This window comes from Cervus elaphus, chromosome 6 (assembly GCF_910594005.1).
Source record: "Cervus elaphus chromosome 6, mCerEla1.1, whole genome shotgun sequence".
Taxonomy (NCBI): domain Eukaryota; kingdom Metazoa; phylum Chordata; class Mammalia; order Artiodactyla; family Cervidae; genus Cervus; species Cervus elaphus.
Window position 1 is genome coordinate 19,082,779 of NC_057820.1, and position 18,391 is coordinate 19,101,169.

General features: G+C 44.6%; 1 protein-coding gene across 1 annotated transcript in view; it reads left to right on the plus strand.

Moving 5' to 3' along the window:
* Positions 1 to 18,391, plus strand: part of SCD5 (stearoyl-CoA desaturase 5) — a 173,189-nt gene that overhangs the window by 92,121 nt on the left and 62,677 nt on the right. The window contains exon 2 of the mRNA XM_043906356.1: positions 12,417 to 12,547. Coding sequence (XP_043762291.1) covers positions 12,417 to 12,547 — 131 coding nt within the window. The remainder of the gene's footprint in view (positions 1 to 12,416; positions 12,548 to 18,391) is intronic.

Genomic DNA, 18,391 nt, shown 5'->3' on the forward strand with positions numbered 1-18,391 from the left:
GGGACGGAGCACACCTGCACTAGATGATTGATGGGCAGATTAGTTTAAGGAGCGCTCTCCTTGTCCATCACTCCCATAATGGGCTATGTAACTGGACCACCTGGAGTTACGTACTCTAGTCTCGTGGGCATAAGGATCTAGAAGATGTGTACAGATTTTAAAGCTCCTCAAGTAATCCTGATGCAGCTAGTTCAGCTCCAGAAGGAGCCCTTTGGTCCAGCTGATAGAAGCCAGCGTCCGAGGGCACAGAACAGCAAAAAAAGAGAAGGTGTGTGTCTGCAAGAGCTCGTGGAGAATATTCAGCACAAGCGATAGTTTCAGCCTGCTAGATTCCATCTTCCGTAACACGTTCACATCTGTCATTCTAAATTTGATCATATAACATTATTTTTAAATTTTGTTTCTTTATTGGTTGAGAAGGCTCTTCATTTCGGCGTGCAGACTTTCTGCTTCTGGTTGTGGCACACGGGCTTCTCCAGTTGTGGAGCATGTGGTCTAGATCGTGCAGGCTCTCTAGCTGCGGTGTGAGGGTTTAGTTGCCCCGTGGCATGTGGGACCTTAGTTCTCCCAACTGGGATAGGACCCGCATCCCCTACCCTGCAAGGCAGATAGATTCTTAACCACTGGACCACAGGGAAGTCCCTGACTATGTAATATTCTTTAGTGGAACCCTCTTGTCCTCAAGATTAAATCTCTTTATAACACTAAGCACCTTCCTGGTCGGGTCACTGCCTGTTTTTTGCATTTCATTTCACCCCACATCCCCTCCCAGGAGCCAGACCCCACCACTTGGCAGGGCTCCTCCCAGGAGCCTTCACACCTCTGTGCCTTTGTGCACAATGTCACCTCTACATGGAATGTCAGTTCCTCCTTTGAGGGCTCCAGTAGCACCTCTTGCCTCTCCACTGTGTTCATCACCCACGTATTGACTTTCTTAATATACATCTAGAGATTGCCCACAGGGAAAGGGACCACATCTGTCTTGGCTGGAATGGTGGGAGCAGTTTTGATTGGGATCAGAAGTGAAGATCTGTAATCCAGAATCAAGAGACAATCCATTCAATGAATTCTGTATAAAGAGGAACAGAGAAAGCGAGTAGGTTCTAGATGGGGGAGGGAGGTGTCAACAGAGGTTTTTTAATTTTGTTTCTTAAAATGAGGGAAATAACAGCTTGATTGTAGGCTGTGGGAATAGTAAGAGGGTATTCCCCATGCAGAGAGAGGGGGAAATGGCAGAGCAACTGAGTAGGATGGAGTGGATAAGACGCACAAGAAAGGGCCAGCCTTAAAGGATGTGTGGACTGGCCATCTGTAGGAATGGAGAAATGGCAGGATGCACAGGCTCGGGTGCTGAAGGGTGAGTGGGTGGAGGTGGTGGGGCCTGGGGAAGTTCTGCCCTCAAACAGAAGCGACGTTATCACATGCAGTGGGGGAGGGAGGCTGGAGGGAGGCAAGGTGATCAGAACAGGTATGAAACAGTTAGACAACTGTTGGAGGGAGGGAGCCCATGTGGACCAGGGGAAAGTAATATGATTTCTGGGTAATATGCAAGCTGAACTGTAGTTATGGTTTATGAATTTTAAAGTGAAACCAGTCAGCATGGTTGCATATTTTTCCCTAGCTAAGTTATTATAATGACTTTCCTGATAGCTCGGTTGGTAAAGAATCTGCCTGTAATTCAGGAGACCCCAGTTCAATTCCTGGGTCGGAAAGATCTGCTGGAGAAGGGATAGGCTACCCACTCCAGTATTCTTGGGCTTCCCTTGTGGCTCAGCTGGTAGAGAATCCGCCTGCAATGCGGGAGACCTGGGTTTGACCCCTGGGTTGAGAAGATCCCCTGGAGAAGCGAAAGGCTACCCAGTCCAGTATCCTGGCCTAGAGAATTCCATGGACTGTATAGTCTATGGGGTCACAAAGAGTTGTTATACAATTATATATATATACACCTTATATAATAGTTGCACAAGTACCAGCTGACAATGCAGGCAAGGACCGACAAGATCCCTGCCCTCCTGGAGTTTATGTTTTAGATGGTATTAGATGAACAATTCCTTGTTTAATTACAATGTGATGATTTGCATGTTGGAAAACACAGAGGGCCAGAGAGCATCTAACAGGGATGCCTGACTTAGCCTGAGTACTTGAAGTGAGACCTGTGGATACAGAATGAGGTCCTGGAAAAGACTCGAATGCTTGCCTTCTTTTTTGTTTGTGAAAATGAAAGAGGAGAGTGAAAAAGATGGCTTAAAACTCAACATTCAAAAAACTGAGGTCATGGCATCCGGTTCCATCACTTCATGGCAAATAGATGGGGAAACAATGGAAACAGTGACAGACTTTTATTTTGGGGGTCTCCAAAATCACTGTGGATGGTGACTGCAGCCATGAAATTAAAAGACGCTTGCCCCTTGGAAGAAAAGCTATGACCAACCAAGACAGCATATTAAAAAGCAGAGACATTATTTTGCCAACAAAGGTCCGTCTAGTCAAAGCTATGGTTTTTCCAGTAGTCCTGTATGGATGTGAGAGTTGGACTATAAAGAAAGCTGAGTGCTGAAGAATTGATACTTTTAGACTATGGTGCTGGAGAAGACTCTTGAGAGTCCCTTGGACTGCAAGGAGATCAAACCAGCCTATCCTAAATATTCATTGGAAGGACTGATGCTGAAGCTGAAACTCCAATCCTTTGGCCACCTGATGTGAAGAACTGACTCATTAGAAAAGCCCCTGATGCTGGGAAAGATTGAAGGCAGGAGGAGGAGGGGACAACAGAGGATGAGATGGTTGGATGGCATCACCGACTCAATGGACATGAGTTTGAGCAAGCTCCTGGAGTTGGTAATGGACAAGGAAGCCTGGCGTGCTGCAGTCCATGGGGTCCCAAAGAGTTGGACACAGCTGAGTGACTGAACTGAATAGATAGCAGGGTGCAACAGCCAAGAGGAAATATGCTATACTTTGTGGTTGTTAGTGATCTGCTATGACTTTTATACTACCTGTCATATATTTTGTAAACCGACCAGGAAAAGGAGGATTTGCCCAGGACTTCAGAACAGTCTAAGTGACCCTAACTGAAGGCAGGAAGGATGCTGGAGGAAGTACATGTGAAACGCATGAAATCTATAGGCAGTACATGTGAAACGCATGAAATCTATCTTCTCCCTTCTGTTCTGTTCCCTTTCCGTTGAATCTAGAAGATGTGGGCACTTCCTTCAAGATGCCTGCTTCTGTATCTTCCTGCAGCCCGTTTGCAGCAGAGGAGAAGGTGGCCAAGAGGAAGGAGGTGGGGATCACAAAGGCTGTTGGTATATTGTGCTGTATGCTGAAATTACTAAAACAACACTGTAAATCAACTCAATTTTTAAAAATACGACAGGATTTGGAAGGTTTAATAGTCAAAAGAAGCCCTTTGCCTCTAAGCCCACACAGTTCTCGTGCCCTTGTAAAAACCTTCTGATTTGGAGTCAAGTGTTCAAATAGTATCTAGGAGGAAACTGCCCCGGAATCTCAAGTGTTATAAATACAAACCTTTTACTGGAAGACCTGAGGTCTAATTGCAACTCTTTGTTACAGCGTCTCATGAGGTGAGTGGCCCTGGAGTGCCTTGCCCTGTCACTGCAGCCTCTTATTAGCCCCCCTGTCTCACATCTGGTGGGTCAGCTGAACACTCACCGGTGGGTGGGCTAAACACTCAGACCCTGGAGCAACAGCACCAGAGCCGCCTGCAGACTTGTTAGAAACAAAACTTCCGGGTCTCTCCCCGGACCTACTGAATCTCTGAGAGTGGAACTGGGCATCTGCATTTTAGCAAGATCCCTGGCCCTTTAAAGTTCAAGAATCAATGACCTAAAATACTATGGGCTTTTTTGTCCTAGTTCTTTGTTCTTAGCTTGTTTATCATATGTTGTATTACATTGGGTTGGCCAAAAAGTTCATTCGAGTTTTTCCATACGAGGTTACAGAAAACCTCAACAAACTTTTTGGCCTATGTTGCATTGCATTACATTATATTATGTGTATATGTGAAACATGAGTTACTCCTATGACTCCCCGTGAAATCAGAGGTGTGAGGAAGCAAGGCCTGTGTAGGCACACTAGGTTTCAAGAACTCTCCCAAGAAATCAGAACAGGATTCTCTACCTCAGCACTCCTGACATTTTGGTCGTGGTCCCTCTTTGTTGCAGGCAGCGTCAGGGCATTGCGGGCTACTCAGCAGTATCCCTGGCCTCTACCCAGTAGATGCCAGTAACACCCTTCCAGCTGTGATTTGTGACAACGAACAATGTTTGGAGTCTTTGCTAAATGTCTCAGGAAAGGGAGTAGGCAAGATCGCCCATCCTCTTGAGAATCTCCAGCTCGGAGTGATAAAGAGCGGGGGAGTCTTCAGAGGGATTATCCGGGAAAGGGCTGGTTTCAGAGGCAGTGGGCTGGCGTTCACAGCTGGGGCAATAGCTCCTGGCGGTGCTGCTTGCCAGGCCTGGCTCACATTGTACGTTCCCTGCTGCTTTCAGTCCTTACGGCAAGCCTCTCGGGCAGGCTGTGTTCCCATTTTGTGGATGAAGACACCAAGGTTTAGAGAGAAAGTCACGCTGATAGGTGATATACCAGGGATTCGGCCCAGGTTCATCTTAACCATAATGCCATAGCACCCGTCATTTACTTATTTTATTTTTTGTAAAGACTTTCTCCATTTTATGGATAAAGATATAAAGCCCAGAGAAAGTTTCCTTTTCTACTGTTAACTTACTCATTTTGGCTGCCTTGGGTCTTCCTTGCTGAGCACCTTGCTGAACGTGGGCTTCCTCTAGTTGCAGCAAATGAGAGCTACTGTCTAGTTGGCGGTGCACAGGCTTCTCGTCGCAGTGGCTTCTCTTATTGCGGAGCACAGGCTTTAGGCGGGCAGGCTTCAGTAGTTGTAGCCCACGGGCTTAGGTGCCTCGTCACATGTGTGATCTTCCCAGACCAGGGATCAAACACGTGTCCCCTGCATTGGCAGGCAGATTCTTAACCACTGGACCACCAAGGATGTGTGCTAAGTCGCTTCAGTCGTGTCTGACTCTTCACCATTCCATGGACTGTAGCCTGCCAGGCTCCTCTGTGCATGTAATTCTCCAGGCAAGAATACTGGATTGGGTAGCCACTCTCTTCTCCTTCGGATCTTCCTGACCCAGTTCCTTCATTAGCAGGCAGGTTCTTTAACCACTGGGAAGTCTGCATTATTTACTCATATGTGTATTTGTATCTCTGTGTGTATCTCTCGATTCATCTATGGCTTTCTCTACTGAGCTGTCAAATCTAGGAAAGACTGGAGAAGAGAAACAATCATTTGTTGGCCAGAGCCCCAAAGTGACCTTCAAAACACTTGAGGCAAAAAGGCAGATATCTAAGGGCCTTGTTTTCTCCCACACAGGCTCCGCCCCGCCCCGCCCTCCCCCCTCCTATCCCCCTGCCCGCCCCCTCCCCTCCCCCCTGCCACCCCTGCATGTGGCCCTGTCACCAGGAGCCTTCACCCTCAGATTCCTGCCCCTGGTGGAAAACAAGTCCCTGCGAGCTTGGGTCCTCCCGCCTGGGCCCCCCTGCACACCCGCCTTCCAGTCCAGTGCGTGGATATCAAAGGCTCCAGCGAGGGCGTCTGGGGAGCATCTCACACCATCAAAGGGAGCCGCCGGGAGAAGAGCACAGGCGGCCTGGGTTCACATGAAAGGACAGCTTGGTGTCTCCTGCTCCCAAACCGCTGGGCATTTACCACGCCCCGTGGGAGTCAGCGTGGGGTGGGGCGGGGGGTTGGAGGGAGTGCAGTGCACTCGGGGCCTAGGTTTCTCCCTTTGTAAGTTCAGGGGATGGGACCAGATGGTCTCTAAGGGCCCACATACCATACAGGGCAGTGGTTTCTCAGCTCCGGTTGTGCATCACAGTCCCCTCTGCAGAGAGATGCCTGCTCCGTGAATCTCTGATTCACTGGGCCTGATGGGTCTCGAAACTGTTAAAGATCCCAGATGACTGCAGTGGGCAGTCAGGGCTGGTGACCAGGCCACCCGCAGGGAGGGCTGGGCTGGACTGAGCCGGTTTTGGGGCCCCAGCTCTGTCCTTGTGAGATCCCGAGGCAGTTAGGCTCTGGGCTTCAGTCTTACACATCTGTGAAATGAGGATTAGATATCTACCACATAGAAACAAAACAATAAAATTAGACATACTGGTAGAGTGCGGGTCTGTGGCAGGCAGGCAGTGAGAGCTGACCCCCTTCTCCAGCCTCCCTGCTGACACTGTTAGGCAGTGCAGTGCATTTTTCGTTTTTTAATTGGAATTTTACTGTGAGTTCATTTAAGAAATTATAGAAACCAACTTGTTTTTGCACACTCTGTCCCCAAATACCGATTTTTTTCATCTTTATCGCTTCTGTAATAGAGATTGCAATGGTCTTACGTGTGCAGAGTATTTGAGGGTGGACGAAAAGAGGTTATTTTAAGATGTACTATACACACTGAACTGAAAATAAAGTGAAAGAGTCGCTCAGTCATGTCCGACTCTTTGCGATCCCATGGACCGTAGCCTGACAGGCTTCTCTGCCATGGAATTCTCCAGGCAAAAATACTGGAGTGGGTTGCCATTTCTTTCTCCAGGGGATCTTCCCCACCCAGGGGTCAAACCAGCATCTCCTGTACTGCAGGTAGATTTTTTTTACCATCTGAACCACCAGGAAAGCCCAAACTATACACACTACTATATATAAAATAAACAGAGAGCAAGGACCTACTGTATAGCATTATTAATCTATAATGAATATATACATACATACCCTGGTGGCACTAGTGGTAAAGAACCCACCTGCCAATGCAGGAGATGCAAGTTTGATCCCTGGGTCGGGAAGACCCCTTGGAGAAGGAAATGGCAACCCGCTCCAGTATTCTTGCCTGGAGAATCCCATGGACAGTGGAGCCTAGTGGGCTACAGTCCATAGGGTTGCAAAGAGTCAGATATGGCTGAAGTGAGTTAGCACACACATATGTATATATATATATATATATACACCCGCCCCCCCCACCCCCGGACTGTTCTCTGGTTTTGTGGTCCAGAGAGGGTCACTTCAGTTATTCTCCACACATTGCTCCAATGGAGGAATCTAGATCGGAAAGAGACTCTGCCTTCCACCATGGAACCCAAAGAGACCATGGATTCTCTCTCTTTTGTTGGTAGAGCGTGGTCTGTGATCCGAACACTGGCAAGTAGGTGATTCTGCCTTGGAATCTTTGGTCTGGATAGATTCATGCAGAGGTGTAGGGTCAAACAGACACTCTTCTTGGCAGCTATGGAAGATTTAAGGGTCCATGGTGTGATATGTGTGCCCGCTGGTAGCCTACCAAGTGTCCATCCTAGGCAAATGATTGATTTTTTGGTTTGTTTTGTCATATGTTCTTTTGTGACATGTCTATTTTATTTACACTGAGAAAATATACGTAATAACAAAATCTAATAGAAGCTGAGTCATTTTTTATAGTAATGACTTTATTGAGCTATAACTCATACCATACAACTCAGCTATTCAAAATATGCAATTCATTAATTTTAAGTATATTCACAGTTTCATGTAACCATCACCAAAGTCAATTTCAGAACGTTTTTATCACTCTTTAGCCCCCAAACCCTATACCTATTAGCAGTCACCCCATGCTGCTTCTCCCTGCCCCCCACCCCATGCAGTTTGAATCTACTATCCATTCCTATAGATGGCAAAACATTTTTACACTGGGATTTAGACTGTACCTTCCTTCCCTCTTGGGAAGTTTCCTATTCAGGTCTTATATTAATCATTTCCAACTGCAGAACAAAGTACTCCCAAAGTCAGCAGTTTAAAACAGTATAGATTCATTTTCTCATAGTTTATATGGAGCAGGGATCCAGATTCAGCTAGGCTGGACTGTCCACTTCAGGATCTCACATGAGGTAGCAGTGTGCTGGCCAGGACTGTGGTCTTAACTGAAGGCTTGACTGGGGAAGGTCCTACTGCCAAGCTCACTTACATTGTTGTTGGCGGGACTTGGTTCCTTGAGGACTGTTGAACTGAGGCCCTCATTTCCTCACTGACTGTTGGATGAAGGCCACCCTGAGTTCCTTGCCAGCTCAGCCTTCCCAATATGGCAACTTACTTCTCCAAACCCAAGGGAAGAAAGAATCTGCTAGCAAAATAGAAGTCTTATCTTTTGTAACCAAATAATGGAACTGATATTCCCTCAATGTTGCTATGAGTCTTTGGTTAGAAGAAAGTTACTCAAGGGGAGAAGACTACACAAGGCCGTGAACTTCAGGAGGTAGGCAGCACTGGTGCCATCTTGGAGGCTGTGAACCAAAACCCTCTCCTGCAACCTCCTCGTGAGTGCCACAGACTATTTAATATCTATTTAATGCATGTCTTTTTGGCTTCAGCTAACCAGAATTGGTGACTCTAATTTGCATACAGACCAGCCCATGTGTCACTTACTGTTCTGTGATTTTGTGATTCTAGTTTCAATTACTTTAGCACTTTGCTCTGTGAGGTATGAGTTACTTGGTAAAGTTATTGACACTGCCCATTACTCCTCTTTTTTCAAAGTCATCAATTCTGTATCTGATTATTCACTACCTCAGAGCCAACTAGCCAGCATTCATCAAAACTTGTTTGGATATTACTCTCCACAAACCTCACAGAAGAGAGGTTAAGAACCTCTCAAGATAACCCTGTCAAAGTAGGAAAACTGAGACCTGTAAAATGGAACATCCCGTAAAGCCTCATAACCAGCCCAGGATTTTTGCTGTTTATCCTCATTTGGACTATGACCAAAAGATTGCTTTCTTTCCAAACATTCTGCAGAATTTTAGTTATCAGAAACCTAGTGCAAACTAGCAAGAAAAGGGAATTTGTTGGCTCACATTACTGGGAGGAATACTGGGGAGGCTCACAGGATGAAAAGAACAACTATAGAACTCCGGGGCCTGCAGCCAGTGGCTCAGTGCAGACAGCTGTCCTTCTGTCTCTTGTAGAGCTGGCTCTGTCTGTCATCTTCACATCTTGCTCTCCAGGCCTCATTCTTTACTGTTTCAATCATGCATTAATCTTTAAGCCAAAAGAGAGAAAACTTGGGTCAGGTTTGTAGTCCCAGAACAAGGTAGATGGGGGTACAATGCAAGGCCAAGGCCTGGGTCAAACAGCTACATCCTTGTTGCCAAAAGAAGGACCATGGGAAACCAATAACCACTACTGCCCAGTGCAGGCTCTGACTCAAACCCATTGTCAGGGGCCCAGACATGAACAGATCAACAAGGTAAATGACTCCTGAAATATTGAAGATCTTGAAAAGGACAAGACAATGCCATAGTCATGGCAAGGCCCTGAGAACCATGGTTTGGAGGGATTGCTTTTAGGCCAATATGTTTCATGGAGCCTGGGAATTCATCTTATTGCACTCAAGGTTCAGTATCTTAGCCACTGGCACGATAGGATCTCATTGAATTTTTCCATCATAGATTTCACTTGACAGTTAGAAAAAAATTATTGGCAGAGCCATGAAGGCCAGGAGTGACATGGGAAATAGCTGTCCATTTTATGGACTCATGACCAAGGTTAAATTATGATAACAAAAGAGGTCAGAGCATTTTATTTACTGCTACTTTCTGTGATTTATGGGCAGATTGTTGCTTTTTGTTTTTAACCTTTCAAGGAAGGAATAATTTGTCAAGTTCATGAAAACCACACGTACTCAGACTCATTAATCTTAGTGCCAAGGGTGAGTCTTGTTTTTAGACCCATATAAATATCGGGGTCAAGATCAGTCAGACTTGACTTTTGGAAGCTATAATATTGTGCTCCCTTTAAATACGTATATTGACACTGAAGTTGCCCTAGTAATACTTCCAAAGAAGTCCTACAAGGGCCTTCCTAAGGACTTGGCCTGCGTACCGTTCATGACTACTCATGTATCTACTCACAGCTGGTCGCTTGGTCTTCTGCACTTCTTTATGGAGGGCCTTGTATGTGCTAAGTGGTAGAAACAATTGTCTGTCTGCCTGACCCTGCTTACACATAACCTAGTTCAGGACTCTCCCCTCTAGTAAGGAAGCAACTCACTTTTAAATTTAGATTGGGATCCAACATTAAGGACATAGGGCTTCCCTGGTGGCTCAGATAGTAAAGAATCTCCTGCAGTGCAGGAGACCCAGGTTTGATCCCTGGGTGGGGAAGATCCCCTGAAGAAAGGAATGGCAACCCCCTCCAGTATTCTTGCCTGGAGAATTCCATGGACAGAGGACCCTGAGGGGCTATAGTCCATGGAATTGCAAAGAGTCAGACGTGACTGAAGTGACTTAGCATGCATGCGTTAAGGATATAGGGCGTAGAGGTGGTGGTGGTGGTTTAGTCGCTCAGTTGTGTCTGACTCTTGAGACCCAGGGACTGTAGCCTGCCAGACTCCTCTGTCCATAGGGTTCTCCAGGCAAGAATACTGGAGTGGGTTACCATTTCCTTCTCTAGGAGGGTGTAGAGAAATGAAGATAAAACTTACCTGATGTCTCCTGGAGGCAAAGGAAAGTAGAGAGGGCCAGCACTCAGTTCTTAGTTCTGGGTTTGACTTTTAGCACAGACACTCCCCAACCTTGTGATACTGGGAAATTAGTTAACTTCTTTAAGCCTTTGACCCAATAATAATATAGACCTATAAGGTTTGTTTGCTATGTTTTAATAAGATAATTCAAGTAAGACATTTAACATTTTGTGGGAACATTGCTTTAAAACTACTAGAGGAAAATAATCTCAGGAATTGTGATTTTTCGTCTCCTTTCTACCATGCACTCAACCTTTCCCAAGTCTTGTACAAAGAACAAATCACCACCACCACGTGGGGTCAGCGTGGGGTCTCTGGGCAGAGGCTTTAGAACCAGGCTGACTTTGGCTTATATGAAGGAGTTAACTCAGAGATTTAGTTTCTCAGCTGTAAAATGAGATGCTAACACATGTTATGAGGACTATATATATTTAAGTGTGTGGCAGATAATAAGCTCCACTGTAGGCTGACTTTAAGAAAATTCCCACCCAGTGTGGAGAAAAGGGAACCCTCCTACACTGTTGGTGGGAATGTAAACTAGTGCAGCCACTATGGAGAACAGTATGGACGGTACTTAAAAAACTGAAACTAGAGCTGCCATATGATCCAGCAACCCCTCTCCTGGGCATATATCTGGAGAAAACCATAATTTGAAAAGACACATACACCCTGGTGTTCACTGCATCACTATTTACAATAACTAGGACCTGGAAGCAACCTAAATGTCCATTAACAGAGGAATGGATAAAGAAGATGTGGTACATATATACAATAGAATATTACTCAGCCATAAAAAAGACCAAAATAATGCATTTTGCAGCAACATGGATAGAACTAGAGATTCTTAAACTGAGTGAAGCAAGTCAGACAGAAAAAGACAAATATCATATGATATCACTTATATGTGAAATCTAAAAAAACAGGCTATGAGTGAACCTGTCTATAAAACCAAAATAAAATTACAGATATAGAAAATAAACTTCTGGTTACTGAGGGGTAAGCAGAGGGAGGATAAATTGGAAGATTGGGATTGACACATACACACTTCTATAAATAAAATAGATAACTAGTAAGGACCTACTGTATACCACAGACACTATTCAATTCTCTGTAATGGCCTATGTGGGGAAAGAATCTAAAAGAGAGTTGATCAATGTATTTGCATAACAGATTCGTTTTCCTGTATACCTAAAACTAACACAACACTGTAAATTAATTATATTCCAATAAATTTTTTAAAAAATAACTAGATCCCCACCTGGCCATTTCTACCAGCCCAGTCATAGTGATGGTGATGGTATAAGTGAGGAGTGCTAGAAGACAAATCTCAGCTGTCCTTGATGTCAGTTTTAGTCTCATTCTTACTGGCCCTGAGCCAGACTTCATTGCTTTTAGGTCTGGCCTGAGTTCCTTCAAACCATTTAGAAGAGCCCTGAAAATGGGCACTGCCATTTAAAAGAGCCATCCTGGCATGGGTGCCAATTAAGAAGCAAGATTAGAGATCTATTTCAGCTCTACCAAGAGTGGACACGTAAGAATTACAAATGCACTCTAATAGGGCTGTGATTTTGTATCAAGACTGGCAAGAAATAGATTCCTTTGACATAGAAAAAATGGCTGTTCCAAGTTCCCAGTTTCTTAGGAAAAGTCTCTCTATGTCTCTCTGGTACTGAAAAGCTAAAAACCAATGAAAAAAAAGCCTGCCTTTTCCCAAGTTATTGATTCTTCATGCTGCATATGCTTCTGACATCATTCCGCATGGGTCCCTATTCGGAAGAGAGAAAAGCTGGGGGGAGGTCAAAAGCTCTGTCACCTGCTGACTCTGTCCTTGCTTGTGTCTTGCAGCCTACTTCTGCTTCCTCCTGACTGCTCTGGGCGTGACAGCTGGTGCCCATCGTTTGTGGAGCCACAGGTCCTACAAGGCCAAGCTGCCCCTGAGGATATTTCTGGCTGCTGCCAATTCCATGGCTTTCCAGGTGGGAATGGAGGGTCCTCGCTCTCAGGGACTTGGCACGGACGGCAGTGTGGGAGGAGACACAGACGCACTTCCTGGACAGTGGACATCCTCTACACCCATTCTAGGCCCAAGCACTCGCTGCCTGTGTCCAGTTTTTATCTTCTTGTGGCTTTCGATACTATAAAATATTCCCTGAGGGTTTTAAGCCCCAAGGCATGCTGAACTACAGAGGAGGAAAGGAGATTCCTTCATCCAGAGTCCATACTCTAAACATGACCCTGAAACCCTCAACATCTGTCTGGCTGTAATGAGGGTCAGTTTCTATGCTGAGTGTGCTATATGCATATGATATGCCTTTGATCCTCACCATAACCCCACGAGCTAGGTGTAATGCATGTCCCCATTTTACAGATGAGGAAACTAAGGCTTCATGATGTTAAAGAACTTTCCTAATTATATGGCTAAAAAATGGTACATCTAGAAAGGCCAATGCAGGTCTAACTCCAAAGTCGTTGCTCCTACAACACATATTCTTGAGGTCATGCTTTAGGTTTGTGGTGAAAAGTCTGTTACTCAGTGTGGATTAGGAAGACTCAAGATTTAATTCTAACTCTGATGGTTGCTGGGCTTCCCTGGTGGCTCAGATGGTAAAGAATCCACCTGCAATGCAGGAGACCCAGATTTGATCCCTGGGCTGGAAAGAGTCCCTGGATAAGAGAATGGCTACCCACTCCAGTATTCTTGCCTGGAGAATTCCATAGAGAGAGGAGCCTGACAGGCTGCAGTCCATGGGGTCACAAAAGAGTCAGACATGACTGAGTGACTCTCATGGTTGCTAGCTTTGATTCATTCATCTCCAGTTTCTTCATCTGTAAATATAAGAATATGACTTCAATTTCAGAGTCGTTATGAAATCATGACACAAATGTAAGAGAGGTCATGACTGCAACTAGGATTGGGCCATATACTTGAAGAATTTGCCTATCCTAGACTGTTTCCCACCACCGCAGGCACTTTCTGAGCTGCTGGAATTTTGGATTGATCATGAATCTCTGTTTTCCCAGTTCCTCATCTGATCCAAACAGGGTAGGTGAGAATAACTTGCTTTCAAAATTTCTGCCCATATTATGAGGACAGATGATTTCAGGCCCTGTGTATTTTCAATCTATTGGGAAGAAATGGTGATTCCCCAATCTGCTTTAGGACCCAGGGAGACAGGTGACCCGGAAGTCTCTCTCTGACCCTCAGATGTGCAGGTCAGGTGGCCACCTGTACAATGGGCATCCCATCCCTACCAAGACAGCCTGACCTTGAATATTTCTCTAAGTTGTTCTTGTGTCTTAAGAATTCATTTCCCAATTCAGGCTTCCCTCCTGTTTGTGCATTTATAAAGCAAAAAGGATCTAGCAGAATACATCACTTAGGGATCACAGTTAGTATTATGAATATCTACTGAACAATTCAAGTGCAGTTGGGAATAAGCACCAGGGTCCCGGGAGGAAGCTGTTTGCACAGAGGAGCAGCTGGCGGCTTCTCAGTTCCACGTCCTTTTTGTTCACTGTTGGCAGTGGGAACTATGCTGCCCTTCACTCTGAATTCAGCCATCTTAGTTCAGTATTGGGCTTTGTTTACCCGAACAATGAGTTATGATAATTATAATTTAGAAACTCACTGATTTAGGTCTTAGATGCTATTCAGGACTTAACTCAATTTTCATTTATTTTGTTCAAGCAATTTATTATTTTTAGCCTTCAACTACGTGAAGCCTTCAAGCCTTCATGTAGTTACAAAGCACCTCTATTACTAGAATGTTTTCCAACATAAATAACTTGAAGTCTAGAGCCTAAACCTCTTTTTCCAAATGAAACTTGGAAAACGTGTTTGTAACTCAGTTTTTAAAAACTTAAGTTTCCTTAACAAAACATCACATAGAGAACATCACACTGTGATTTTAAATTTACTGTGAAGAGAAAATATATTGTCAAAGGAAGTATCCAGGCCATTGAATAAATTCTTGGCTTTGCCATTTGCTGGATGTAGGCTTTTGTTAATGTCTCTGTTCCTTTATCTGGAAAAGGTGAGTGAGAGGTGTAATGATATTTACCTCACACAGTTATTGGGAGGATGAAATAATGAATAAGTGCCTAGCTAATAGTAGCACTCAGTGAATATTGTTCCAGTCTTCTTTTTGAGAATTGGCAACCATCTTACTCATTTCTGTATTTCAGTACCTATCACACAGAAAATATTCAGTGACTGTTAAATGAAATAATAGATGAGGGTAAAAGAGGAGAGTGGAAAAAGCTGGCTTAAAACTCAACATTCAAAAAACTAAGATCATGGCATCCAGTCCCATCACTTCATGGCAAATAGAAGAGGAAAAGTGGAAGCAAGGACAGATTTCATTTTCTTGGGCTCCAAAATCACTGAAGACTGTGACTGCAGCCAGGAAATTAAAAGATGCTTGCTCCTTAGAAGGAAAGCTATGACAAACCTAGACAGCATATTAAAAAGCAGAGACATCACTTTGCCAACAAAGGTCCATGTAATCAAAGCTATGGTTTTTCCAGTAGTCATGTATGGGTATGAGAGTTGGACGATAAGGCAGGCTGAGCACCGAAGAATTGTTGCTTTTGAACTGTGGTGCTGGAGAAGACTCTTGAGAGTCCCTTGGACATCACGGTGGTCAAACCAGTCAATTCTAAAGGAAATCAGTCCTGAATATTCATTAAAGATTGATACTGAAGCTGGAACTCCAATACTTTGGCCACCTGATGCAAAGAGCCGACTCTGATGCTGGGAAAGATTGAGGGCAGGAGGAGAAAGGGGTGACGGAGGAAGAGATGGTTGGATAGCATCACCAACTCAATGGACATGAATTTGGGCAAACTCCAGGAGATAGTGAAAGACAGGGAATCCTGGCATGCTGCAGTCCATGGGGTTGCAAAGAGTCAGACACGACTTAGCAACTGAAAAAACAACAAAGTATTTTTAGAAATCATCAAATTTGAATTATGTATGCATGCTTCTTCCAGGCCCACATCTGTAGTGGATTTCTTCATTAATTCAGCATGTACTTACTGAGCACCTGTTATGTGGCAGGCACTGAACTAGGCACACTGGATACAGTGATTGCAAACGTGGTTACAAACCTTGCCTTTATGTAGGTTTCCATCTAATGAGATGTTTCCCAGTGGAAATGTAGGTGCTTTTGGTGTCTGCCATTTTGTAACAATGGCACTTTGACCTAGATGAACAGTGTCTTCCGTAAGATCAGCAAAGGGCCAGATTCAATATAATGCCTGAGTCAGAGGAAAGAATGCAGTTGATTCAGGCCACTTAACCTTAGGAAGAGAACCACCTGGGAAAATTAAAAAAAGTGTGCTGTGATCTCCCAGTCTAGAGTATTGGCCTACAACTTTAACTTATTGCAGCATCATTGATTCAGTTTCCCTTTGATGTCCCCTTGCATTTTAAAAGCTCATTTCAAAGATTCTCTTCTGCTTTCTTCCATAAGAATAGTCATGCCTTTGGCCAAAATAGACAAGTCATGCCATGGTTATCTCTGTTTGAGGATCAACAGGGCTTTTGCTAGATGCTGCCAATGAGATCTTGATAATCAAGAGCAATCTTAAAAATATGACTGAAATGTTCGAAACTTCTTTTTCTCTTTCTTCTGCAGAGGACTTGTGTATGGGGGAGAGGGCAGTAGTGGGAAAGCTGAATCTGAAAAGATGATGATGGGCAAGGAATGCCAGATAAGGGGCTGTAATAATCCTCTGTCCCCTCCATACCCTTGCATTCAGCAAAGACCCCATGAATTCCTGTCTGGCTTGTTCTCCTTCCTCCACTTCAGTCGCTCAGTCGTTTCTGACTGGTTTGATCTCCTTGCAGTCCAAGGGACTCTCCTTCCTTACCAGTAGGATATAAGTCACTCAAAAGGTTGCTTGTGAACTTCTTATAATTTTCTCCAGTCAACTATGGACGTGAGTGAGGGATTCCTGCCATCCAGTGGTCTCCAAGAGTTTGGTTTTCACAGAGTACCCACAACTTTGGATTTGGGCTGTCGTGTTCATGCACACAAACCCCTGCTGGCTGCAGCTGGGTCTGTTGTGACCGCAATCCAACCAAAAGCACCTGTAGATGCTTTAGTCCCCTCCCTTACTGTCCACATTTACTCATCAGACCCTAGTAGAGAGGCACTGGATTTCAATCTGTAAGGGAACTACAGGGATTTGGCCTATGTCCTCCTGTTTTATGGAAAGATAAAGAGAGGCAGTGGGTATGGGGTTTGATTTTTTTTTTTCCAGGTTTTTTTTTTTTTCATTTATTTTTATTAGTTGAAAGCTAATTACTTTACAGTATTGTAGTGGTTTTTGCCGTACATCGACATGAATCAGCCATGGATTTACATGTGTTCCCCGTCCCGATCCCCCCTCCCGCCTCCCTCCCCATCCCATCCCTCTGGGTCTTCCCAGTTCACCAGCCCTGAACATTTAATTTGTCTCATGCATCCAACCTGGGCTGGTGATCTGTTTCACCCTTGGGGTTTGATTTTAAATGCACTTTTGCCCTGCCTACCATCTTGTTGATGGGCTTCCTTCATATCTCAGTTGGTAAAGAATCCACCTGCGATGCAGGAGGCCCCAGTTTGATTTCTGGGTCGGGAAGATCTGCTGGAGAAGGGATAGGTTACCCACTCCAGTATTCTTGGGCTTCCCTTGTGGCTCAGCTGGTAAAGAATCCGCCTGCAATATGGGAGACCTGGGTTTGATCCCTGGGTTGGGAAGATCCCCTGGAGAAGCGAAAGGCTACCCACTCCAGTATTCTGGCCTGGAGAATTCCATAGACTAACTCCATGGGGTCACAAAGAGTTGGATACACTGAGCGACTTTCACCGTCTTGTTGGGGCTTATCCTTTGCCCTTGGATGTGGGTATGTTTTTTTGGTGGGATCCAACTTTCTCCTGTTAATGATTGTTCAGCAGTGAGCTGCAGTTTTGGAGTGCTCAAAGGCGAAGATGTGCGCACATCCTTCATCATCATTTTGTGTAGGAAAAAAAAAGCTATAGTCAAAGCTGTGGTTTTTCTAGTAGTTGTGTTTGGATGTGAGAGTTGGACTATAAAGAAAGCTGGGTGCCAAAGAATTTATGCTTTTGAACTGTGATGCTGAAAAGTCCCTTGGACAGCAAAGAGATCAAACCAGTCCATCCTAAAGGAAATCAGTCCTGAATATTTATTGGAAGGACTGATGCTGAAGCTGAAGCTCCAATACTTTGGCCACCTGATTTGAAGAACTGACTCTTTGGAAAAGACCCTGATGCTGGGAAAGATTGAAAGCAGGAGGAGAAGGGGATGACAGAATATGAGATGGTTGGATGGCATCACCAACTCAATGGGCATGAGTCTGAGTAAGCTCCGGGAGTTGGTGATGGACAGGAAGCCTGGCCTGCTGCAGTCCATGGGGTCGCAAAGAGTCAGACATGACTGAGCAACTGAACTAAACTGAAAGAATATCAGGGACTTGTTGAAGGTCACAAACTAGTTAGTGGATAGACTAGACTGAAACTTAAGTCTCCTGACCCTTGGCTTACACATGGATGTTCTTTTGTGATGCTCAACAGTGTGATTTGTAAACGACTTTTAGTTGGATCTTATTCTTTTATCCACCCCAACAGTCCCTGTCTTTTTCTTTTTGAGTCCCTGTCTTTTTTTTTTTTTTTTCATTTATTTTTATTAGTTGGAGGCTAATTACTTCACAACATTGCAGTGGGTTTTGTCATACATTGACATGAATCAGCCATGGAGTTACATGTAGTCCCTGTCTTTTAATTGATATATTTAGACCATTCACACTCAAAGTG